This window comes from Solanum lycopersicum, chromosome 10, assembly GCF_036512215.1.
Source record: "Solanum lycopersicum chromosome 10, SLM_r2.1".
NCBI lineage: Eukaryota > Viridiplantae > Streptophyta > Magnoliopsida > Solanales > Solanaceae > Solanum > Solanum lycopersicum.
Window position 1 is genome coordinate 52,138,314 of NC_090809.1, and position 21,876 is coordinate 52,160,189.

The window sequence follows — 21,876 nt, forward strand, 5'->3', positions numbered from 1 at the left end:
ATATATAGAGAGAGAGAAATGTTACAAATCCACTTAATTGTGTGGATGTTTCTCTTAATTATCTCGAACGTAATGTATGTATTTATTGTACTTATTATAATTGTACTAACGTATTTAATAATATAAGATGTAACATGTGTTTGCTAAATCCTATAAAAGGGTACTGTTTCACCCTTGTGAAATATACTAGAAGAGAAAAAAGAATACTCTCGACTACTTTATACTTCTCATTAGCATTTGTCTTCCATTTCTTGTTTAGTATTATTATATTTCTCTCTTGTTTTACAACATGTTATCAGAATGAGTCTTTAACCAAGTGGGACATACTTAATTCTAAATTAATTCCTAAAACTCCATAAACTTTCTTTTAGAGTCGTGTATGTTTTTGTGTGTTTATAACATCTCTAATAGGACTCGCATAAATCCTTGATCTGTATTTTTATTACTATATATAAAACTTTCTTTAGGTATCATTATAATACTTTACTAGGCATAATAATCAATACATTTTAAGTTTATTTTGTTAAGTTATTTATGCTACTAATTTATAACTCAAAATTTCATACTAAGCAATACGATAGCATGATAATTAGAACACTTATTAATATTTTCTTGTCATAAATTTATGATAAATATTTGTATGTCATAAAGAGAGTAGTATTATATTAAATAGGCATGAAAAACTCGCAAAAGTTCGACGTTAATAACTATTGAAACTAGAAATAAATACTTAAAACAAGTAGAAAGTATATTAAACTTACCGTTTCAATGCTTCATGAATTTACATGTTTTTGTGACATAATGTTCATGCATATAATATACTTTATACTAATTTTTAATCATTTGAAACATAAATTTATCTTTTATTATAAACAAATCAACATCATGTTATTAACTCAACTATTTTATGATAGTTTTCATCATGCTGAATTTGTCAAAGCTTAAATTTGTGGCACTCGAAATTTCTGGAAAGAAATATTTGTCATGGATACTTGATGCCGAAATTTACCTTACCACTAAGGGTCTTGGTGATTTAATAATCGAAAGAAATATGACACCAAGTCAAGATAAAATAAAAACTATGATTTTCCTTCGATATCATCTTGATGAAAGCGTGAATGTTGAATACCTAACAGTGAAAGATCCATTTGAATTGTGGATAGGTTTGAAAGGGAGGTACGACCACCTCAAAGATACAATATTGCCAAGGGCTCTTTATTAGCGGATGCTCTTACAATTTCATGATTATAAAACTGTGATTGAGTATAGCTTTGTTAAATTTTAAATCACTTCTTAATTAAAATTATGTGAGGAAGTTATAAAAGATGAGGACATGTTGAAAAAGACACTAACTACTTTCCATGACTCTAGTATGCTAATACAAAAACAATACCGTGAAAGGGTTTTAAAAAAATACTCTGAATTAATCTCATTCCTTCTGGCGGTTGAGCAACATACTGACCTTTTAATGAAAAATCATGAAGCCTGTCCCGCTGAAAGTGCTCCATTACTGAAGGCACACACAGTTGAAGCATATGATCAAGCTGAAATAACACAAAATAATCGGGGTCATGATAATGTGCGTGGGCATGGCAAAGGCAAATGACGATATAATAATCATCGAGCTAGTGGTCATAACAAAAGGGAGAACAATATGAATTCTCAAAATAATTATTCTAAAGGAAAAGGCGATCATTGTCATTGTTGTGGCCTTAAAGGTCACTGGAAAAATGAATGTCGAGCACCTGAGCATTAAAGGCGATGCCTCCTCTTATAATGCCCGAGTAGAGTCACATTTGACTCTCAAAGATGATTCTCACGCAGGATCTTCACAAAATTATACCCTATAATAATAAGGTGGGAGATCTCAAATATATATTCAGTTAGTCATAAAAGAAAGTTGATAATAACCTCTTCAAAAAATAATCTGAGGATAATATGACTTAAATAGTAGCTCCTTGTATCAAATGTGACAATTTGATCATTTATAATTTATTCATGCATCCAGAGAAAAATCATAAATTCAAAAAAAACAGAGATGATCGTAGCTGTGCTTGTTTTGCGTTTAGAGTTGCATTCCGTTGTGATGAAATTTTTGAGCATTGCTTAAAAATTTCTGCCCCGGATTAGAGTATAAGATATATACTCACTTTGTTTAATATTCTACAAATTTTTTTGAGGTTTTCTCAAAAATTCTGCCCCAGTTTATTAGTATGGAATTTTTTATCCTGCTTCACTCAAAGAAAATAGTAAGTTTCAAAGAAAGTTATTGTCTTGTATTTGGACATTAAGGCTCGACTTCATATTCTAGTATCCATTATGTTCATGGATTGTCAATTAGCCTAGATTTGAATTTGTAAAGGAGTGTTTTAAAATGACATGGCAAAAAGAGAAATTTTTTTTATAGAGACCGGACCCATCAAGGGTTTCCTACGTATCCAAAGAAGAAATTAGGTCAAAAGTAGTTTAGATATTACAAAGAAAATGGAAGGAATGAGGATAATTTTTGGCATAAGGTCTGAGAATAATAGAATCATCTTTATTCATAAGTGTCTTGTCCTTATCAATTTCTGTGATGTGATTTACGCTTCCTTGTAAAGTGCCTAGCATTCTTCTTTGTAGGATCTTCTTGACGATGAATGCATTTGCCATAGAAGGATTGCAATTGTTGTTTTGTGGCCCTTGCTGCACTATAATTTTTCCTTTTTCAATCATATTCTGAATCTTATTTCTCAATGCTGCACATTCTATTGTGTCATGACCTTGAATGTTTGAATGATAGGAACAACTTTTGGACAGATCAAAGTTTGAAGAAGAGTGCTTGGGAGTCCATCCATTTCGTGGTCTGAAAAGTCCTTTAGCCCATAATCTCTAGAAAATGTCAGTCAAAGTTTCCCTTAAGGGAGTGAAGGCACGAGGTTCTCTTACCTTATATTGAGATATCTACAGGTTGGAATGCTCAAGAATAGCATGAATTTTCTCAATATTCTAATTTTTTTTGTTTTGGAGGTATGAAGGTTGATGCATCTTCATTCCTTTCATCTAATGAAATTTTTAGGACTTGACGAGGATTTTGTGTATCAGTAATTCATCAAGACTGAATGTCATATTCTATATCTTTTTCAATTCGAATTAGACTGTTGAAACTTTGAATACCAGCGAAGAGCAGGGTTTGATAGTATATACCCTCAAATGACCTGATAAGAGTTTGGACCAACTCCTCTTCATGCAGTAAGTGACGTATCTTGGAGGCTTCCATTCTCCACCGTATGAAATATTCCTCAAAATATTCACTACTTAATTTCTTTACTTTGAGCAAATTGAATATTGTAGGGTCAATCTAAGCCTTGCTTCTTCTGGTCGGCTCGTATTAGCCTGTGCTTTATTACAGGTAGTCATTCCCCCGTTCCTTTAGTCACCTTCTTATTAAACTTGTATTGTTCCAAAAGTGTTGAGTCATGTCTTCCCATGCGATCCACTTGTCAAAGTCTTGTTTGACGTACCAAGTGAAGGCTATTCATGAAAAGCTTTGAATAAATAATCTCATTAGGGGAGGTTCATTGTTTTCTAAGCCAACTAGCCTGCTGCAAAAATCTTTGAGATTTGCCATTGGATCCCCACGTCCGTCGAACATGTTAAATGTTGGAAATTCAAATCCCGATGGAAATTCAACTCCTGGGTGTAGACATAATTTTTTACACCTCAGGTAATGAGCGGATATTGAGTTTAGTCCTCCATTTACCTTTTCCTCCAAGTCATGCATTTTTTCGCTGCATTGCATCTAGCTTAGACTTCTCTATTTTGTCACTTATTCCCTCATATTGTAAAGCATCAAAGTTGAGGCGTGTTGGAGACCTTTGTTGAGAGAGGGTGTGAGTAGGAGTAGAATGAGGAGAGATGGTACAAAAAGTACTTTGTGTTAGGCGAGGAAAGGGGTGATTTTTTCAAAGGTTGAACATATTTATCATATTGCAGGTTCTAAGTCAAGCCAAAGTCCAAATACTAGACAACCTTTAATCAAAGAGGTAATGAAAAACAAAAGCGAGTTATTATATAGTGAGCCAAAATTATAATTTTAAATGAATGACGCAATACCTTCAAAGTGGGACAATTATAATGGTTAATAGAATAAGGTCATATAATTGATTCAACGTATACTTTACCAATTTGAAGTTTAGAGTCAAAGAAAACTTTTAATTCCATTTTGACATAATGACTTGATTTAAATATGATGATCAGATTGACACCAAAGGTTGAACCACCTAGGGCTTATGCAACATGTATGACCTAACTAGGACTTCTAAGAGTTGGCTTGACACCGACTTGAAAGGGATTCTATGCAAAGGCTCGTGGTTTCGCGGTAGTAAAACTATTTGTTACGTCTACGCATATGTCGACTGTCTATAATAGGTGGTTGAAGTAAAATGAAGTAGTTGTGAGAGGTGAAAAGACAAAACATCACGAGAACAAAATAAAAAAGGCAGAGGGTCTCAATTGGGGGAAGTATGAGAGGAATGACAGTTATCAAATCAATAAAGACTTTAACATTTAGATTGGAAAGCGGTAACACATAGGTAGTTTATAAAGCGATATATAAATAAATAAATAACCATAAGTAAGTAAAGAAAAGTAAACATATTAACATATTAAAAATCATGAAAATAAAGAAAGAGGGCATGAGATTAAATATGTAAGTGAACAAATAAGGGGAAAAGGAAAAGATGAGACATGGTAATAAACAAATAAGTAAAAGAGAAAGAGGTGAAATATTGAAAGAAGACGATAAATAAATAAACAAAATAATAACTAAACATGAAAAGCACCTATAAAATAGTGAAATAACCAAAAAAAAAGTTAACCCCACATAAATAAGCATGAAACACGTAATGGTAAGAACCTAATATTCTCCAGAAGAAACTCCATTCAGTCGCGCCCCCATTTATCATAAAACGGGTTTTGTGCACGACCTAACAACTCTTTTGGGATTTTGAGTTTAGAGTCGACACTAACAATTTAAATCGCGTTAGAAAATCTATCTAACCTAACTAAGTCTACCTAAGGTCAACGAGCCAGAGATCAAGGTAAGGGTTCAAATTACCTCGAGGAGATGGTGTTAGGCATCACTCGAGGTCCACAAATGTGGGTTCCGACCGTATCTTATACAATTTATGTGGGGGTTAAAAATAGCACATAAGGTCACTTCATTAATATGTCTGCTAGGCTATAAGAAAATTTTAACAATTAAATCTCTTTATTATTTTAAGTAATTAGGTAAGCATGTTAGACTATCTGATAATATAATATTAAACAATTAAGATAGCATCCTTATTTTAATTTATTATTTAGGCATACGAGACTAAGTGATAAAATATTAAACAAATTGAGAAATAAATTTATTATTTTTTAAATTAATTATTCAAGCATATAAAAATAAGTGATAGCAATAGAAAAAACATCAAATAAAATTTTAAAAATAAGCGAGAGGATAGAAAACGGGACAAATAAATAAGCAAATAAATCTATTTTTTTACCTACCTCAAATAAACATAATTATTAAACAAGTAAAAGGGTAAAAAGGAAGGGAGACTCAAAAGTGACTTTTGGATTAACACTCTACTTTTCTTTTTATTTTTTGATAGGCTGCTGTATAGGGACAGACAAAATCAAGGTTTGTCTTTCAAGCCTGAGTCGATGTCATCATCTCCATTGGGCCAACTACCCCTACCCAACCACCGCATGCATTTCGTACCTAAAAGGAGCCTAATCGCCCCAACTTGATTGTCCAAGAGACATTGGACTCTTAAAGCAGTGGGTTTAGATAAAAATAAAATATAAAGCCCTCCTAGACACCAAGTCAAATAAAAAGAACAAATAATACAGTCATTTACCACGATAGGTCTCAATTTGGCCTCTAAATTTTACTAGACATGCTTTACAAACAACATATAATTGTGGAATGTTTTCATGATAAATTGTGTGAGCATACAAAATTATAATAACAAAATAAAGATTAATTATGAGGGCAACATATCACATGAATGTAGATTTTAAGAAATACATGCAGAGATTGATTGATTCAAAGTGACAATATTTTTTTTTGTGAAATTATTTGATAGTGAGCAGAAAATATGCAACAAAATTTATTTGAATTATTTAACATGCTGAAAATTGATTTTAACGGTCTAATTGACATTTACCTTATTACTTTAAATCCTAGGGACATGATTTCTATATGAGAATGTTGAAAAATTATTAGTATACAAAGAGTTATAAAAATCTAATCGATTAGCCTACTAAGATTATTAGAATCTGATTTGAATATGCAAAAGTTATTAGAATCTACTTATTTTAAAACTTTTTAACAAACTTAAAGTTACTAAAAGAAATCACTAAGAGTGTTGAAGATTAATATTATTCAAAGCTCACAAAAAAATGACTAGCTCATTATTAATTGATTGATAAAATTAACATAGAAAACAAGATTGTACTAAATTTAACACATATTCATTACAAGTTCATTAACACAGTCAAGTTTTAACAAAGGTTTCTCAATAATTAGGCATGGTAATTTTATCAGAATTTTGAGATTAGGTAAACTTGATAAATGAACTACCAAGCTTAAGATGTTGAAACATGCGAGAATAATTAAAACTAATCAACCTTGATTTTATATGTTGAATCCTATCAGCATGATATTTAACCTTATTATTTAAATCCTATAGGCATGATTTCTAAATGAGTTTGCAAATAAACAACAAATAGCATGTAATTCCCTCCCCTTAGGCGATTCCCCAAATTCATTATATATATATAGAGTTAAAGAGTTGTACAAATATTACAAGTAAAAATAAAGAACAAATAAACATATATATAACAATAAAATGAATGAGGCTTCGTCCACCATTTCTTCTAGGCAACTCTTCAACATCTTGAACTCTAAGTTCAAAACCTCGTAGAAGATGTAATGTAACACATATACAATGAGGAAATATTTGTAATATAAAATACTCATAATAATACATTATTCTCATATATATGTAAATAACATACAAAAAGAGATAATGAACGACCATAGTTGTATTCTCACACATAAAAGGATTATGAAACTAACTTGGATGTTTTCTTGTTTTTCATTTTCCAACACACAAATATTTATTATTATGCAAAATCAAATTTAAACTAATAAAGAGGGTTAACCAATTATGCAGAAAAGATTATCAATAATATAGACAGCGTAATCCGAACACAACAATGTAGCAAAAAACACTTGAATGCTTATCAGAATCTTAACTTGTTTTTATGAGTAGAGCAATATTATTAGTATTCAAGTATGAGCAATGAGAGAATGAGAGAGAGTTAGGTACCACTTGTATTAGACGAATGAGTGAATGAGGAATTGATAGGATGAATGTGTGAGTCTTGAAAGTGAGTGTTGAGAGTTAGAGAACTTGGGATCAAAAGTGAGTGGATGAATGTATCTTTGAGGGGAATAACACATAAGGAAAATAAATAAATTAAGGGGTCAATTAATATACTATTTTTCTTATTTAAAAGAGAGCCAAATTAGAAAATTTTAAAATATATATTACCAAATATAAACAAGAATAGAAAAGGAAATGATAATAATATTTTCCTTAAAAACACAAGATCCAAATCAAATTTTATTGTTAATTTATTTTACCAAATATGTATGCAACTAAATATAACAATAATGATGTCATAAATAAACAAGTAAGAATTAGTCAAGCCAAATATTAATGGCAGGAGAGACCAATTAATATAATTTTTCTTTTTCAAAATAGCCAAAATCAAAATTATAATAATATTTCAAAAACCAAATATAAACAAGTAAAATAAAATTAAGGAGAGTAACATCATTTTCCTTTAAATAAAGCCAACTTGGAGAACTAATTTGACTATTGATATATTTTTGTTTTTATTTCTCAATTAAACAAATCATTACAAATACATATTGAGTAAGAATCTACCTGTTTATTTATGGAAAAAGGCTTTATTAACAATAGATACTAAATCAACGGAAGAAAAGAAATATTCAAGCAATGATTGCTTAGAAATATACAAATAATGGTAAAATTCTGCAGTCATTAACTCAACAGACAAACTTACTCACAATAAACTCAATAAAGCCAAGACTACTACACTTAAATAAACCTTGACATATTATTGCATAATCAATTAAAACATCAAATAAAGCAGAACAAAGGAAGTTTACGTCTAAGATCGATAAAAAAAATTGATGAGGGTTCATAAAATCTCCAACAATAATAAAACTCAAAGGATATTTAATTTAATCATGTGAACATATCATGGGAGAGCAATGAAGTTTTAAGAAGACATCCAAATAGATGGCAACCTAGATGATGCTTAACTAATAGCAATGGACAAATTTCAGAAGATTAAAACAGTTTAAGCAAGATGCATATCGATTTTCACGTAACCATACATGAAACTTCCGTGAAAATTTAAATCGAACTGCAGGTAAAAGAGAAGAATAGAAAATGCTAAAAGCGAGATAATAATTTAAAAGTGATGTTCCCGAACGGATCTGTTAAAAATCCATCTTTTGAACAACTTGAAAATTTCAAAAACTCCATCGCAGCTCGCCTTGTTTACTGGTTCGGAGCTGTTGGTGGTCTTAGCTGCTATTGCCGGTTGAAGTTGCTACTCCTGCTTCCTCACTGCTGCTAGCCACTGGAAAAAAAAGGGGCGGAGGCGGCCAGCGAACTTGCGTCGTTGCTCCTCCACCGAAGCTGCTGCCGGTCGGCCGATCTTCTTTTGTTGCTGTCAGCGATGGAGAAGAGAAGGTGGGGAGAGAGGAGTGAGTGGCATCGAAGAAGGGAGAGCGAAGAGGGGTCGCTGTAAAGAATGGAGAGAGGGAGAGGGGGAGGAGGATCTGTTAAGAGATGGGGAGGAAAAAGATAGAGAGAGGAAGGAAAAAAAGAGTGAATTTGTTTTTTAGGTTTTGGTCTTTTTAGGTAGAAAAGTAAAGGGTTGAGCTTAACCGTTTGATGAAAATTGTATAAGTGGTTAGGATTTAATTTAAGAGATGGACGGATGAGATTAAAAATAAAATGAGTCTTAAATTAAAATGGAATGGATATGGAATAACCATAATTGCAATAGAAACTGGCTAGAATTGAAATGAAAGGGTGGTTACTATTGAAATAAGATTTGAATTGGAGGAACTAAAATTGAAATAACATGGAATAGAATGAACTATTTATTTTTTAAAAAATAATTGAGGAAAATTTAAAAAGATGTTATTCAATTAAAATACTAAAAATATCATAAATTTTTTATTTAATTAAAAAAATTGCCTAAATTTTATAACATTTGAATAAAATAATTATTTCAAAATTTATTATGAATTTTTAAAAATATTTTGATAGTATTTACAATAGTTTTATAAAATAAACATACTTAAAATATATAATTTTTATGTAAAATCGACTAAAATTCTAAACTTAAAATAAATTCTACAATATGTATTTAATTGCATAGCATTCCTAAAAATAGTTAAAGATCGGTCAATATTGGGTGTCAACAGTTGAGATCAATGACTCAATACATTTTGCAATTATGCGGTCTTTCTGTGCAAATAAAGTCTCCAACAATATTGTATTAAGATAATATTATTTGCATAGCACAATTAAAGTGAGGATATATCAGAAGAGATCAAACAAAGCATATTTTACCCAAGTTTTTTCAAACATGATCTTCAACAAAATAGTGAGATAAATGTTCAACAACTTCGTTCAAGTAATTATCTTACGGATTTATTCACTAAGGCCATCATTAACATTTGAGAAAATAAGATATAAGATTGGAATCTGTCATTTTCGAGATATTAAATAAAGTTTTCATCATGGGGAGTAAATACGCATTGTACTTTTTTTCCCTTAACCAAAGTTTTGTCCCATTGGTTTTCTTGGTAAGTTTTTAAATAGGCAACACTCAAGGCGTATTACAAGATGTGTGCACTCGTTTTCCTTTATTAGGCTTTTTCCCACTGGATTTTTCCTAGTAGGGTTTTAACGAGGCACATTATCTATAAACATCCAAGGGATTGTTGCAAATTCACCTAATTGTGTGGATGTTTCTCTTAATTCATCTCTAACGTAATGTATGTATTTATTGTATTTGTTATAGTTTTACTAACGTATTTGGTTAAAGAATGTAACATGTATTTTCTAAATCATATAAAAGCATAGTCTTTCACCCTCATGAAATATATTAGAAGAGATAAAAAGAATAGTTTCTACTACTTTATACTTCTCATTCCCATTTCTCTTCCATTTCTTATTTAGTATTATTATATTTTGCTCTTGTTTTACAAAAAGAAATATTTATTTCTTTCATTCCTCAATTACGAGCTAACATATGATTTATAACTCCATTTTACAATCAGTAAATAGATGGTTACATTGAAGGCGTACTTGAGATACAAAATAGTTAACTAACATTTGGTCTGTAATTAAGTTTTATGGCTTCTGTGTGACCTATCACTCTTTTAACTCATTAACTCCGCCTTATCTCAGATACTAATAAACTATCTGTTTCAAAATGTTATTATGATTTTTTTTTTCATGTCAAGTTTGTCTCTTCAGTTCAGGTCTCCATACAAAATATTATTATTACTAATTTACGATGTTCCAATTCAAGATGTGATTGCAATAAAAATTTGTAGACTTGGGCACAATTGCAAATTACGATGTTTTAATTAATATATTGTTTTTTCAATTTGCACCGCAACCGCACCACAACAACGTAACGTATATCTAATTGAGGACAAGAAAGGATAAAATATTCTATCCTTATGAAATAAGATTCATTTCATATGCAAACTTTCAATGAGAAAATATAATATAAAGTTAACTAGAATAATAAAGTCTAGATCAAGAATTTGAATAGATATTCTAAAACAAAATATTGTTGCGTGAATTTACTAAGTTGATGTAATGATGTTTAAATAGTTTTGACTTCTTGCCGTGTTTGAAATTTTAAGAGCACACCAAAGAGCAATTTTAATCTCTTTTTTTTTTTTTGTAAACAAAAAACCATATAGATTTTATAATGCAGAAGGTTTGAATGTTCGAAAGAGTTAAAAATATGCAATAAAAATAGTGAAGGGAGACCGAAAAAGATAAATATTTTTATTATATAAAAGAGTGAAGTGGTAGAACGATCAAAGGCAAATATGTAATTTGATTCTAACAAAAATCAATTAAAAAAGATAGTAAATTTTAGAAACATTTTTCTAAATATGAAGTGAATAATGATTAAGGATAAAAATATAATTTCATGCTAACAAAAATCTACTAAGAATGATAACAAGGAAATTAAATAGTTTTAGAAATATCTTTAGCTATTGTTATAACTATTAACTTATTTTGTTATTACTTCACTTTTTTTGTGAGCCAGTGTAATATCTATTCATTACTCTATCTTATTATTACTTTAATTTCATTCTTAGTATTTTTCTATTCATTACGCTTATAAAAGTGTCTACTTTAATATAAAAATACATTGTATATTTATTATTTTCACCTTTTTTTTCCTAATTAATATACTTGAAAATAAAGTGATGAAATTAATAATCAATATTAGATTGAAATAAAGAAAAAGATGTAAAGAGTAATTTTACAAATAAAAATGAGTAGGATGATATTTTTGCATTTTAAGACGACCAAAAATAAAAATATAATTTCAATCTAACAAAAATCTATTAAGAAAGATTAATAATTCTAGAAACATCTTTCTATATATGAAGTGAATGATTATCAAAGGTAAAAATATAACTTCATGCAAACAAAAATCTACCAAGAATGCTAACAAGAAAGTAAATAGTTCTAGGAAAATTTTTAGTAATTATTATTATCATTTACTCATTTGTTATTACTTCACTTTTTATGAGTTATTGTGATATCTATTCAATACTCAATTTTACTATTACGTTAATAGAATTCTTAATATTTTTTCTATTTATTATACTTACTAAAAGTGCCAATTTCAATTAAAAAAATCATTTTTAAAAAATAAAAATAATTATTTTTATTTTTATTTTGGGTCTGACAAATAGTACCTGAAAAGAAATAAATGTCATAAATTAATAATACATATTAGATGAAACTAAAGAATAAATAAAATTAGTTGTATTATTAAAAACATTATATTTTAAAAGATGTCAAAAAGTAAATTTAAAATAAAATGATAGGATGATATATTAGCATTTTATGTAAACTAAAAATCTTTACTAGATAAAAGAGTATTTCTTCTTTAAAATATATAATAAAATTTAAAATTTTATTTGATTCAAACATATTAATCTTAATAGTAAATAAATGTAAGTTTGATTTGAATTTAAAGTTGACTGGTCAAAATTGGAAATTTTTTTATATATAGAAATGTGATGTTGAGGAAAGATAATATGGTCATTTCATATATATTTTATTTAAAATTTTTATAAATTCTATTTTTAAATTTGTCAAAATATTTTTTCAAATTGCTAAATTTTCTGTAAGTTACATGATTATTCTAAAAACTATAAATTATGATATTTTTCTAGAATTAAATCCATGACACAAGTAAAAAGACACTAACATATTCTTCATTCCATTTACTCCTGAATTCTCTCCCATCTTATGTCTTATACCAACAAATTTATCACCCTTTATTTCTAATTTACATCTTAAATAATGAACACTTCGATATAAATCTCTTATTAGGAAGATTAATAATGAATTTTTTTTCAACATTCATTAAGAACTTTAGTTTTGGTTAATACCCTACATGATGACCCTACTTTGGTGATATGGTCTATCACAAGCTACAACCTTATAGACCAACATATGTGGCACTAATAAAGCATTTGAAACTTTCATCCAAGTATTATGGATCTTACACGATTTTAGCTAAGATCGGGTCAGTTGCTTACAAGCTTGAGCTACCTGTTGACTCTAATGTTCATCTAGTATTTCATGTGTCATCGCTCAAGAAGAAGGTGGGATCTTCTATAGCTGTGCAATCTGCCTTGCCTAGCATTGGAGAGGATAGTCACTTCATTGTGCAACCAATAGCTATCTTACAAAGACATATGATCAAGAGGAACAATACAGTTGAGGTGAAAGTTTTAGTTCAATGGTTTAATTTGCCTCCAGAAGATGCTACTTGGGAAGTTTACAGCTAAAGTTTTTGGCTAAAATCATCCGTGGAGTATGACCAAAACCTAAAATATATCCTAATGTAACATAAGTGAACAAAAAACATCTCTGAACTATCCAAAAATATGAAAGATTAATCCTTTAGTAAATTTTTCTAAAGAAATTCACGCCCCAACAAAAAAGTGTCAAGTCAAATGAATATATGTACACATGGTTAAACTAATCGAATTCGGTGAATTTTTTAAAATTTTAAAAATTGAGGTTATTAATTATATTCAGACAAAATATATTCATATTCTAAATATTCTTTGGAAAAAACAAAAACTACTCCAGCTTCAACTATGTCAAATACTGTAATTATGTAACAACCCTCATAATCATTTTATAAATTTTACCCACTTTCTGAGTTAAAACCTTTTTAATAATTTTTATAAATAATTTATGATATAAGAGGGACTGACATGATTCTCAGGTTTAATAAAGGACTATTTTGTTGCTAATAATAATGGAAAAAGGAAAAAAATAGAAATAAAATAAAATAAATAAATAAAATAATAATAATAATAATAAAAATAAAAGAGTAAAGTTGCCTAAAAGGTTAAAAGCCTCAGGCGGCTACGTTGAAGAAAAAGAACGAACAGAAACAAAAAAAAAACGCAGGAAAAAGAAAAGAAAAGGAAGGGAGAAAAACAAAAAGAAAAAAGATGAGAAAATTTGATAGGTTCATCCTAAGGCGTTAAGGTAATTACTCTTATCCTTCATATTAATTTTTTTATTTAATCAGGAGTATATTCAGGTTAAAACCGTGTATAATTTATGTTAATATATGAACTTCTGATTTTGAATAGAGGTCATTATATACTAAATTATTATTTTATTAGGTAGAAGTTCGAATAATAGATTCATTAGATGTGGGTGGTAGTATATCCTTGTTAGTATTATTATATTATTATTATAATTAAAAATTAAAAAGGGAATTAAAAAGTGACGAAGTTGTCACTGTATACATGAAACAATTTTTTTTCTACAAAAATTGGAAGATCATGCAATTTTGATGATGGAAGTGATTATACATATTGAGTAATGTTATTTAATTGGTAAAGTAACAAACAATTATGACTGTATCTGTGCTTTAAAGTTTCGGTCATGGATATTCTAATTATTTGAAATATTTTAGGGTGTTATTTAGAATATTTTTCACCGTTACCTTTTTCAAATGTCTGTAATCAATACACATCCTCATAGTCCCATCCTTCTTCTTTACAAACAATACATGGAGCATCATTGTTCTCTACGAGTGACTTGAGGTCTAGGTATCATCAGTTGAAAATTAGGGCATCAAATATCCCTAAGACAACTTTTCGGACACGGTATGGGCATTATGAGTTCCTAGTGATGTCCTTTGGATTGACTAATGCCCCTGCATCATTCTTGAAGTTGATGAATGGGGTGTTTTTGACCATACCTTGATTCTTTTGTGATTGTTTTCATCTATGACATCTTGGTTTACTCAAAAACTAAGGATGATCATGTTCGACACTTGGGGATTGTACTTCAGAGGTTGAGATAAGAGGAGTTGTATGTCAAGTTCTTAAAGTGTGAGTTCTGGCTTACTTTTGTAGCATTCTTGGGTCACGTGGTGTCCAAGGAGGGTATTAGAGTAAATAAGGCCAAGATTGATGAAGTTAGAGGTTGGACGGGACCTACTTCACCTGTTGAGATTTGGAGTTTTGTAGGATTGACAGACTATTATTAACGATTTGTTCAGAGTTTCTTTATTATTGCAGCTCCATTGACTAGATTGACTCGACAGGATGTGAGTATTTCTCTGTGAAAATTGTGATTGATGAATATTGAGTTGTTGTTGAAAATGACTTGGAGACTTGTTGCTGATTTGTTGGTGTTGTATTCGTTGTTGTAAATTGCGATTTATGGACCAAAAGGTATCAGAGCCCCAGGTTCATAGGTCTCACGTGTATACAAGCCGAGTCTAAGTAGATTATCGAGGATCGATACATAGACGTCTGTACTTATCAACGAAAGGCTATAGTGACTTTTAGGAAAAATCTTTCACTTCTTGAATCGATATGGTGAGTACTTGGTCTGAGTTGATTCTTATCGCTTTACCCCATTCAAACTCATTTATGTAATGACTCATGTGTAGTTCTCATATTAGTAGTTTGTGTTGCGTATGGCTTGAATGTCAGATATGGTACTACTGTTGGAGTGATATCACTTTGGAGATGATTTCTGGTCAGATTTAGAAAGTTCAATGATTTGAAAAGGTGGAGTTAGGTGATGACTTGACGAATCATTTTGAGGATATTTAAATGATGAGGTTGAATAGTTCTTCATGAACACGTTATATTTTTTGGAATAGTTATTTAGATACAAAAAATAATACTTGCGGGGTATTGTCAATAACTTGATTAGTTTGATAATTGGAAGTTGAATGATTAAAAGGATGGATAGGAAATGAACAGTGTCACTTTGAAAACTACAGTTTATATAATTGTCATAACATATATTGTTGCGTAGAGAATGATGTTGTGCCAATCAAGATTAGGATATCTGTGATAGATTGAGAGTATATAAAAAGGGTTCATAATACGACTACTATAATGGTACTATTCTTACTTGTTTAGAGTTAGATAATGTGTTACTGTTGTTATTAAGTTGATCTACAAATACGACTACTATAATGGTACTATTCTTACTTGTTTAGAGTTAGATAATGTGTTACTCTTTTTATTGACTTGATCTACAAAGGGACACATATTGTTTTAGATGAGACACCGAACATATTGGATAGTGTATATTAGATACTTAATGGTACAAGAATGTGTAGGCTATTTGGCTACTTCTCGATAGGTATGGTTTGTTCTAATTGTGGATTTAACAGACTTCACAAGGTGATAATAATGGTACATGAAAATGGATATGTTGATGTCAAGTGAGATTACAAACTACTTAAAGAGTTTTCCATTGTATCACATTCTCATATAATAAGATTTGATGATGCATTCATGTTTAACAAACCAACTATCTTGATACTATGAACGAATGAGTTAAGCATTATTTATAAGAATGATGTTAGTGGTGGATCGTTGATACGATATTAATGTGTTAAGCTGAGAAGTTGTCACGACCCAAAAATGGACGTGATGGCACTCGTCTTATCCCACCAAGACAAGTCAGCGTAAAACTCAACTATTACAATAAAGTGCGGAAATAAAATATAAGTAACTTAATAAAAACCCCAAAACCTGGTAGTCACGTGTACAAGCCTCTAAAGTATTACAATTGATTCAAAAGAAAAACTCAAGTCTCAAATAAACTTGTTTCTAGAATAGAACAAGGTCATAATTATGGAGAAGAAAGTCTGTTGAGATGGAAACAACTACCTCACAAATCTCCAAGAAGCCTCAGAAAAGAAGAGAATGACAAATACAACAAAAATCCACGCTCATAACCTACAAAAATTTGTAAAAGCAAGGGGTGAGTACCAAACCACACGGTACTCAGCATGTAAACCCCTAAACACAAGCTAAGGGGATGAAATACGGGTACTCCTACCACCCCCAAACGAACCTCCACAACTAGATCCTGCAGTAAAATCAACCCAACCTAACAGCTCACAGTTTACATAGCACGTAGCTCAACAACAACACTTAGACAAATTACATATCCTCAACAACAACATTTTATCAAATTACACATCCTCAACAACAACACATCAACAAATTATATATCCGCAATAACAAGATCAATATTGATCAATCATAAGTTCCGCAGAAAGGCAATCAGAAGATTAGCAAAACACGATATCAAGTTCACTAATGATAAGTATGTGCAATGCATTGGAATGCAATGTCAAGGATAATGATGCATGTCTGACCTAGTGATACACATCCACTGTCTCTCAGTCCGGGACCCATGGGGGACATATCTATCCATGCATCTGTCGCGGCGCACGACAGGACCCTCGATAATAGTAACCATCGCGGCGCGCGATACGTCCCTCGAAATATAGTATCCATCGCGGCGCGCGATACGTCCCTCGATATGGTACATCCTCTTTAAGTTATCATTCTTTCTCAATGCACATAACACTTTCACAACCATGTCTTAGAATAATGCAAATGACATGTTCACACAAATAATGAGGAGATGACAATTTTCATAACATTGCACAGTTCACAACCACACAAACATGAAATCACATCAACAATGATTCAACAAGCCATCAAACCTTTCTCAACACATCACACATAAACAATTAATCACATTGTTTTTTGTTATTCCTTTTTTTTTCATCATTAGAATTAATCAATGTGGACAAGTCAACCCATCACCAATCCCGTTACTCCCAAACATATAACATAAGGAGATACACGCATTCCATACACTTAACAAGAGTTTAGAAATTCAATTGCCTGAATCCAATAAGAATTTACTTCGTGACTTGAGCCTTTCCCATTTGTTGAACTTCCAACTCAAACCAATCTAGTCAAATAATTAACCACAATAAGATTTCAAAACTAAAAACACCCATATTATTATGTGTCTTGTCAATAAGTCACCCCGAATTTATAATCATGTTCCTAATCTTAATGTCAATTAATATTTCAACTCTCATATCTCTCAAATTCAAACCTAGAGTTAAGTCGTAATTCCTCCAAACACTACAAACCTAATAGCTTTCATATAATATAATACACTAAAATAAGGACCCTAAAGAAAATGACAAGTCAGTAGCTTAAATCGCTACAAAAAAACAACTATCCTATCATTCTTTAAACACGATACAATTAACTTATATTTTATTATAAAATAATTATCAAATTTTATCTAAACATGGACAATTAATTCCATCACAAAGAATGCACAGTTACTTTGAGAAAAGGTGATACTATTAATATATTTCTTAAATCATCCTGCAGGACATTTTAAATAAATTCATTTCTCCAATTCAACCAACCCAATATTCCAGCCCACGTCTTTACCTTTAACCCAGTCTAAAATCATTGTCTTCTTCTCCAAAGAGAAAAATCAGAGCGTAGTAGCAACAAAACGCGTCAAAATTCAGCGCGTCAAATCCGGCCCCCCTCTTCACGTTGGACACATGCATCAGTAGTACTCTCATTTTTCTTCTCTTCACGAGACCCGTGAGGAACATGAGTGAGTGTAACCGAAGGGAAATACTCAACGTCTCTTTCTCCTTTTTGGTATGGTTCGACTTTAGCCGAATCTCTCTGCACTCAGCCAGGAAAGCACGCCAAATTGTCCCATGAATGCTGGAGATTGAGCCACATCGCTTGTCAAGGACGATGGGATAAATTTCGGTCGTCGATTTTCCCCTTTCCCCTTTCCCCTTTTGGAATGGGTCAGGAGCCTCAGAAAAGTTTGTTCACCCATTTTATGAAAGATTTTTGGGGAGTTTGGAATTTTTCGAAATGGAAATTTTGCCCCTCCCCCCCATTTTCCTAAACCTAATCTGTCCCTATATATATATTCTCTTTGTCATTTGTAACGGGGATTTTTTTTGGTCGAGGATATTTTTGGTTGAGTAAAAAGAAGATTTTTTTAAAAAATTTCCTCTGGTCAGTAGAGAAGAACAAATAAAAAAGAAAGATATTCAAAATTCACAGATAAAAGTTGAAAAAGATCTTTTAGTATCGATTTAAAAAAAAAAGCCTAGAGTTCCAGGTCGACTCAAAATTTTTGTTCATTGTTCACGTCGGTAATTTGTGTTCAAGTTTTGTGGAATGGAAGTCGCTGCCTATTCCAGCTCATTTGAACCCCATTTGTTGCCCTGAAAAAAGTGAAATTTTTCTTACCTCACTCGTCTTATCGAGTGCTTCTTCTTCCGTAAGTTTGAGACAATCGGTTGATTTGTTTTCTTCTATTTCATCCTTGTCTGTCTCCTCTGACTAAATGATGATTAATGAAATAGCGTATGGTTTTGGATAGAGTAATTTTTTTAGATTGAAGCATGAAGTGTGTTTTTTTTCTTTCCATGTGAGTTATTCGTCTTCAAACGTCTATGGGGGATTGAGCAGAATACGAGGTTCTGTTAATTTTGCTCTATAAGGATCAAATGCTACCTCTACTATTGAGTTTGGTTTATGATGGATTTTAAGTGTTACCATGTCGTTCTTATAGAGTGATTTATTTGGGAATATGGGCGAAATATGAAAGTGGTGGTGTATGTCTCAAAACTGTTTTCTCTAGCTTTAAAAATCGTTATTTTCCTTTTGTATTTTCCAAGTTCTTTTTTTTTTCACGGCTGCATTCTGTTTTTTTATTTTGAAAACTATTTATACTCGTCTTAAGTCCATTTTTCCTCCCTTTTATTTTTTTTGATCTTCTCTATCTGTGCACATGTCCTTGTTTCGATCTAGTGTTGAATCTCGTTGCCTTTGCTTTCTTTTTTTGAACTCATTTTAGTTGGCTTTTATCCATATTGATGTGGGTAAAGATTCATACCATAGCGGGAAGTTTCTTTAATTGATACCCTCGTTCTGATTTTTCTACATATCTATACGTTTTACCGATTTCTGCTAATGTGTTCTCTATGCCTTGGTGATGTTGTTATCTATGTTAGTTGCTTCACTATGTAAAAACCGTGTTGTTGGGTGCTGATTTTTTTCACTGCCTCTTCAAGGTTATTTGATAACCCCTTTTATTTGCATAGAAATATGATTATTTTGGGATGGAATGTGATTTCTTTTAAGTAAGAATTTGATAAAAGCCTACTTCAATTGGTTTGTATTCAAATAATGCATTGCTTTCAAGTTTTAAGTGCAGGCAATTAGTTTGTGAAATTTGTACTGAAAATTGTTGAAACATTTGCTAGAGTTGCTGCCCTTTTATTGAATCTCAAAAGATGAAATGGAATCTTCGTGACTTATATGTCATATTTCCCTACAATATTACGTTGTTAATATAATTTATGAATGTGGCACAAAATAGCTTTGCTCATTCTTCTCACGGTAGCCAGAGTAATTGTTAAAATCATCAAAAGTTGATAGATTATGTCCATTATAACTTTACCATGATCTGTTATACTATGTTATTGGTCACTCTAATGCTATTAATTTTATTTCATAGAGGTGTATTAGAGTTTTTCCTCTTCCCGTACTAATATGATTTTATTTATGCTTGGCATGTAATTTGTTAGAATCCGCCATGGATTTTAACCCTTCCCTTGCATTTCGACAAAATCGTAAAGGCTTAATTTCTTACTTTCGAGTTAACCCTTAGAAAAGGCAAACAAGTGTCAAACTTGAAGAATGCGCGCAAATCAAGAAGTTGAAGAAATAGGGAAAAATAGTCAATTTTTATTATTATTTTATTTTCTTTATCTTTATATTGTATTTTGTTAGCTTTGGGCCTAAGCCCTTGTCTGTTGTATTACTATTATTTTGCTAGTTTAGTACAGGTACAATGGGCCTAAGTCTCAAATGCGAAACGGGTCCAAATACGGATCCAGGCGTACAAAAAACCCAAATTTGGGCCCAAAACTCTCTCTTTCTCTATCTCTCTCTTTATATGCTTCTAATTATTTGTTATTTAATTGTCGGTTGGTTTTAGGGTTAAAGAATTCCGATCCCCGCAAAATGCCACATTTGTTTTAACGACTCAGTTAAATCAAGTACATAGCTCTAAAATTTTTACAAAATTAAATTTACTTAGATAATTATTATTTCACTTTCAAACAATCTTAAATGACTTTAGCATTCATTCTGAAGCAATTCTTAGAAATATTTTTATCACATTTAAGTTAGATGATTTTTAGCCAAATAAGTTAGTTGTATGATAACAGTAAGTAAGTCGATATCTTAGGTGCTTTATAAACCTTCCTAAGATGCTAATAAGTATCTCTGAACCCTACCTTAAAGTATTTTCAAATGATTTTTCTATTAAGTCTTTTGAAAATAAAGGTTTTATTGATTTTTCTCAAAAATTAAGTGGAGAATCTAAAAAAGTTGAAAAATTATAAAATATAAATGTTTTTTCTATTTTTTTATTAAACAATAATCGGGACTATATTGGTGATTGTCGATAACTAGAATATTAAAGAGATGGAGTCATATGAAAGAAAATGTTTGGTATGGTCACTATGGGAGAAGAATCTAGTGTTATTCGACTGTGGTTCTGTATATTTTAATATGACCATCTACTTTGTTTTGGATATGATTTGGATTGTTATTCGCTCTATACCTACACATGTTTTCATATTAATTGTTGAATTCCTTATGGTGGATCGGGTGTACCGATCCTATGAGTGTCCTCCTTGTAAGATGGCACCCTTGGTTAGACTTGTTCATTCTGGGAGATCTTGTGTTGTTTGGGATAGCTCAAGTATAGTAGTGATTCTATACGCACAATCTTGCTTATAAGAACTTATATAAGAGCTACCATATATGAAGAGTTACAATTTTCTAAAAGTATTGTTAGAGATTCTGCATTTTGGAGTGTATCATATTTTTGGATGTTTACTTAATCATTTCTTTCATTGGGTTAGATATGTTTGATCCCCTTTGGGTGAGTATCCGATGTCTAAAGATCATATTTTTATAACTTAAGTTCATTGAAAGATTGTGTTGTGAAAATGAAATCTTGATGAAATATGTGATGGTTGTGCATTTTGAGTGTGGTGGTTTATTATAGTTCACTTCTGGTCGTAGCC

The 21,876-nt window shown here is 30.9% G+C and overlaps 1 protein-coding gene and 2 long non-coding RNA genes across 3 annotated transcripts; 2 read left to right on the forward strand and 1 right to left on the reverse strand.

The window, feature by feature from the left end:
- Positions 1 to 12,832: 12,832 nt before the first annotated feature.
- LOC138338910 (uncharacterized) lies at positions 12,833 to 13,207 on the forward strand. Its single transcript, XM_069289995.1, has one exon. It carries the CDS (start codon positions 12,833 to 12,835, stop codon positions 13,205 to 13,207), a length of 375 nt encoding a protein of 124 aa, XP_069146096.1.
- Positions 13,208 to 16,405: 3,198 nt separating this feature from the next.
- Positions 16,406 to 18,325, reverse strand: LOC138339033 (uncharacterized). The gene is made up of 2 exons (XR_011212049.1): positions 18,188 to 18,325; positions 16,406 to 16,654 (listed from the first exon to the last, which is right to left on the reverse strand). It is a non-coding gene; the product is annotated as an uncharacterized lncRNA (long non-coding RNA).
- LOC104649629 (uncharacterized) lies at positions 16,662 to 21,631 on the forward strand. Its single transcript, XR_743503.4, has 2 exons — positions 16,662 to 19,052; positions 20,365 to 21,631. It is a non-coding gene; the product is annotated as an uncharacterized lncRNA (long non-coding RNA).
- The last annotated feature ends 245 nt before the right edge of the window (positions 21,632 to 21,876 follow it).